The sequence below is a fragment of the Salvia miltiorrhiza genome, chromosome 2 (assembly GCF_028751815.1).
Source record: "Salvia miltiorrhiza cultivar Shanhuang (shh) chromosome 2, IMPLAD_Smil_shh, whole genome shotgun sequence".
NCBI classification, from domain to species: Eukaryota; Viridiplantae; Streptophyta; class Magnoliopsida; order Lamiales; family Lamiaceae; genus Salvia; species Salvia miltiorrhiza.
In genome coordinates, this window is record NC_080388.1 from 64,413,745 (window position 1) to 64,417,767 (window position 4,023).

Sequence of the window (4,023 nt, forward strand, 5' to 3'; positions counted from 1 at the left end):
CGTAAAAAAAAGGTATTTCTTCCACTGGGAAAATACATAAAATTAATAGCGTTGAAAATAAAACTGGGATTTCTTGAGTTGTAATAATAGAGTAACTCTGACTGATATAGTAACTAGCATTTGCACGAGAAAATACTTTTAATTTTTTTATATTTGTATAAAATTAATACAAATTTAATTATTATACTTATAAATATAATAAAAAAATAATTTTAATTGAATATGTTTAAGTTGAATATTGAAATAAAATAATAAAAAAATTAAACTATTTTTACTTAATTTATATCTCATTGAAATGATAAAGTTAAAAAAAATTATTTTTAAAAACAAATATACTCAATCATATATCTTATTAGTCATTCAAAGTAACGAAAATAAAACTTATTAGCCCTTCTTAATAAAGGGATTTAATAAATTTTCCCTCTTAATTAGGAAAGAAATCTTAGGTCACTTTTCCTTTAAAAAGAAGGCGCTCGCCCCGGCTCCATCAAAATCTACCAGAACGGACGGTGCTACTTTTGCCATTGCATGTACTGTTTATTTTCTTGATTTTTCACAAAACAACGTCACATTTCCCAAACATTAAAAACAATTTTTGTCTATCCGCATATTTTATTTCTACAGTTCTACTCATCTGATTTCGCATACATCACCCCAAAAAAAGAAAAGAAAAATAACACCTGAATTTAAAATAACTCAATATATCATGCATCTCCGGTCACAACACTACCAATTTTTCATTTCTAATTTCCATATTTACTACTCTATGTCTCATGCACACTCAAATATCGGTGTAACACTAAAATGACATAAATTAAATGATACTTCTAGGAAACGTTTATTTGTAGAATTAATCTTGATAGATAAAAATAGTAAAATTAATTATTTGTTTATTTTGATGCATTAGAATTTTGAGATATATCTCAAGACGTTTGATTATTTTTATTATTTAAGCTAATTTTACTTGATCATTATCTCATTAAAAATATGAAATCACAAAAATTTTACTTTTAAAAATAAAAATATTCAATTATATTTCCTTCGTCCTACTCTAATAGGCTCATTTCTTTTGAGCACAAAAATTAATAAATCTACTTTTTAAGAGAAAAGTAATAAGTATAGTTTGTACCAGTTAAATTCTTTTTTTTTTACTCAAAATAAATAACGAATCTATTCTAGTGGGACGTTCAAAAATAAACCCCCTTAACATAAGAAATACTTTTGCAAAGTATGAACGGTGTGCAATCTTTAGCGGCCCATTTACGCCTTCCAACTCAGAATATAACTCCGTAGCCAAACAGCCCCTTAAAAACCCTTCTTCACGCTCTGTTTATAAATCCCACCCATTTATTCCTTCTTTTCTTGCCACCCTAATCATGGACTACATTCCGCTCCAACCTGCGTAGAACCCATTTTTCTTCAACACACATTCCAAAATATTTATAACAAAGAACTAAGTGTTTCTAAGGAAAGAAAAAATGCTAGTGTCAATATTTCTTGCTCTGTTTCTACCATGCGCCGGAATGAGCGTCATTTTTCTGGTGTACATCTGTTTGCTGTGCTACTCTGCGCGTACAAGCAATGACGAGCAGCAGTTCCGTGCACCGGTAAAACCCTTTCAAAACAGGGGCCTCTCCGCCTCGGATCTCCAGAAATTGCCCAAGGTGACCGGCAAAGATCTGGTGCTAGGCACCGACTGCGCCATCTGTTTGGACGAAATTGAGAGCGAGCAACCGGCTAGAATGGTTCCCGGTTGCAACCACGGCTTTCATCTAGAATGCGCCGACGCCTGGCTCTCCAAGAACTCCATTTGCCCTGTTTGTAGAGCCAAAATCGGCCCTGAGCTATTCAATCCCTCTCAAATCAGTCCATGCTGAAATCTTACATCATTGCAATTTTGAATCAAATTTTGTTTTTCTTCTTTTTTTTTTTTTTTTTTTTTCATTTTTGATTCTTCATTTTAGTGGACTAGTTGTAGATGGTGATGTATAGATTAATTTCTGAGAGAACACATCATTCAGATTCATCTTATTATTTTATAAGTTTTTCTTCTTTAATTTCATTCATCAATTCTTTCTGTTCCAACTTAATGCTCACAACAATTTTGCTTCTAACTATTCAGCATTTTTCACATGAAAATCTCATGGCGCCGATGAAAAATGTGTAACGACTGAAATTTGAAGGAGAAAAAGTGCAATTAAATTAGTTTTTATTTTGTAAACCAGCTGTAAGTGGAGTGGCAACTTGTGTTGCGTGAGAGAATTGTATTTTCATTGCCACGTAGTAGTATGTTAATTAGCCTCTATAGTTGGTGCATTTAACCAACATTTTTATTTGGAAAATCTTATATGTAATCTAGGGTTACGTTTTAAACAAGTACTCCATATGTCCACTAATTTATGACCTACTTTCCTTTTTTGGTTCGTCCACCAATTTATGTCCTATCCATTTTTAGTAACTCTTTATACATTTTTTAATTGGTGGGTCCCAATAAATAATACACTTTTTCTCCACTCAACTAATAAACAATATATTTTGTGGGTCTCTTTCTCCACTCAACTAATAAATAATACACTTTTTCTTAAAACTCGTGTTTCCTCTCTTAAGTCATAAATTAGTGGACGGAGAGAGTAATAATTACATATTGCTTCAATATTTTTATTTGCTTTTATAAGTGAAATATTTTCTTTTGCGTCTCTTGATGCAATTAGTGCTTTTTTAAAAAAAAATTGGTGATGTTGGCGTTTTAGTGGTCTTTGCGCGCCTCAAAATAGTTGCAGTGCGTAGACGTAAGAAGTTACGATTTTTTCTGTTCTTCAAACGGTGTATATCAGTATATGTAAATAACTCTGCAACGTGTCATGTCCAATTCATACAAACAAATGAACAATACATCGGAATTTAATTGGTGTTCTTTTTTAACGATGAAATTTAAATACTATAATCTAGTGTATACTTATGAAAAAAAATTACTGTATTGTCGATGATTCCCTTTATTAGGCATTTCATTGAAGTTTATGAAGGAGATAAAATATTATGATATGTTTTAGAAAAGATAAAACTGTACTTCACATTTTTAAAATATTGATCCTTTAATAAAAATACCCCAAATTATCGATAATTACAATAAAGTATATGAATTAACCAAAAACTAACAAAATTACTCTAAACTAGTACTACGTCCGTCCCTCAAATAACTTCATAACTTTTCTTTTTGATCATCCCTCAAGTAATTTCTTTTTCCATTTTAAAACACTACTTCACCACTAATAATATCTCATTTATTTTGTTTTTATTTTCATATTTTCACAACTCTCAAACTAATTATAATACATTTTCACCCCTTCTAATACTAACTATAACATTTTTCGTCACTTCCAATACAGTCAATAATTTCATCTTAAAACTTGTATCTCTCCCTCTTAGAAAATTATTTATGGGGCGAAGAGAGTATATAATTATATAAACATACAAACTAGTTAAAAACTATCAAAATACTCCATTCTTTAGTTTCCAGCTAGGGATTTCTAACGTGTCTCCTCGACTTTCAGTGTGGAATTCTAATTCTAAATAAAATGAGGTCGAGTTTTTGTATCTTGGAACAACCTGTTTGAAATCGTATAATGGAATACTTTTTGTTAATTTTCAAAGAATTTATGCATTTTATTGTAATTATCAATAATTTGGGATAGTTTTATTAATTTTTAGATAGCTCGCGTATCAATAGTTCAAATTAGTTTTATTAAATGATCAAAAGTATAAGATCTAAACTGTAATTTTTCATGTAGTAAATGATGAATGATAATAAATCTGTTAAAATTAAGACAAGTTTACGATATGTTTTAAATTATACTAACGATATGAAGTCTGTCACATGAAGTATATGCTCTTAAAAAAAGTGTAATTTTTTTCATCTTTGTGTGGTGTAATGGTCACGCGTGCGGTGTACTGATTTATTTGATTATATAATATATAGATATATCTTGTAATTTTAAAAAAAAAATAGTTTAGCGCACGTAATGC

At 30.0% G+C, this 4,023-nt stretch overlaps 1 protein-coding gene across 1 annotated transcript; it reads left to right on the forward strand.

Moving 5' to 3' along the window:
* Positions 1–1,320: 1,320 nt before the first annotated feature.
* Positions 1,321–2,057, forward strand: LOC131011138 (E3 ubiquitin-protein ligase ATL23). The gene has a single exon (XM_057938919.1). It carries the CDS (start codon positions 1,479–1,481, stop codon positions 1,875–1,877), a length of 399 nt encoding a protein of 132 aa, XP_057794902.1. The 5' UTR covers positions 1,321–1,478; the 3' UTR covers positions 1,878–2,057.
* The last annotated feature ends 1,966 nt before the right edge of the window (positions 2,058–4,023 follow it).

Excerpts from the sequence above, each read along its gene's own strand:
- LOC131011138 (XM_057938919.1), top strand. The coding sequence starts at position 1,479 with ATGCTAGTGTCAATATTTCTTGCTCTGTTTCTACCATGCGCCGGAATG.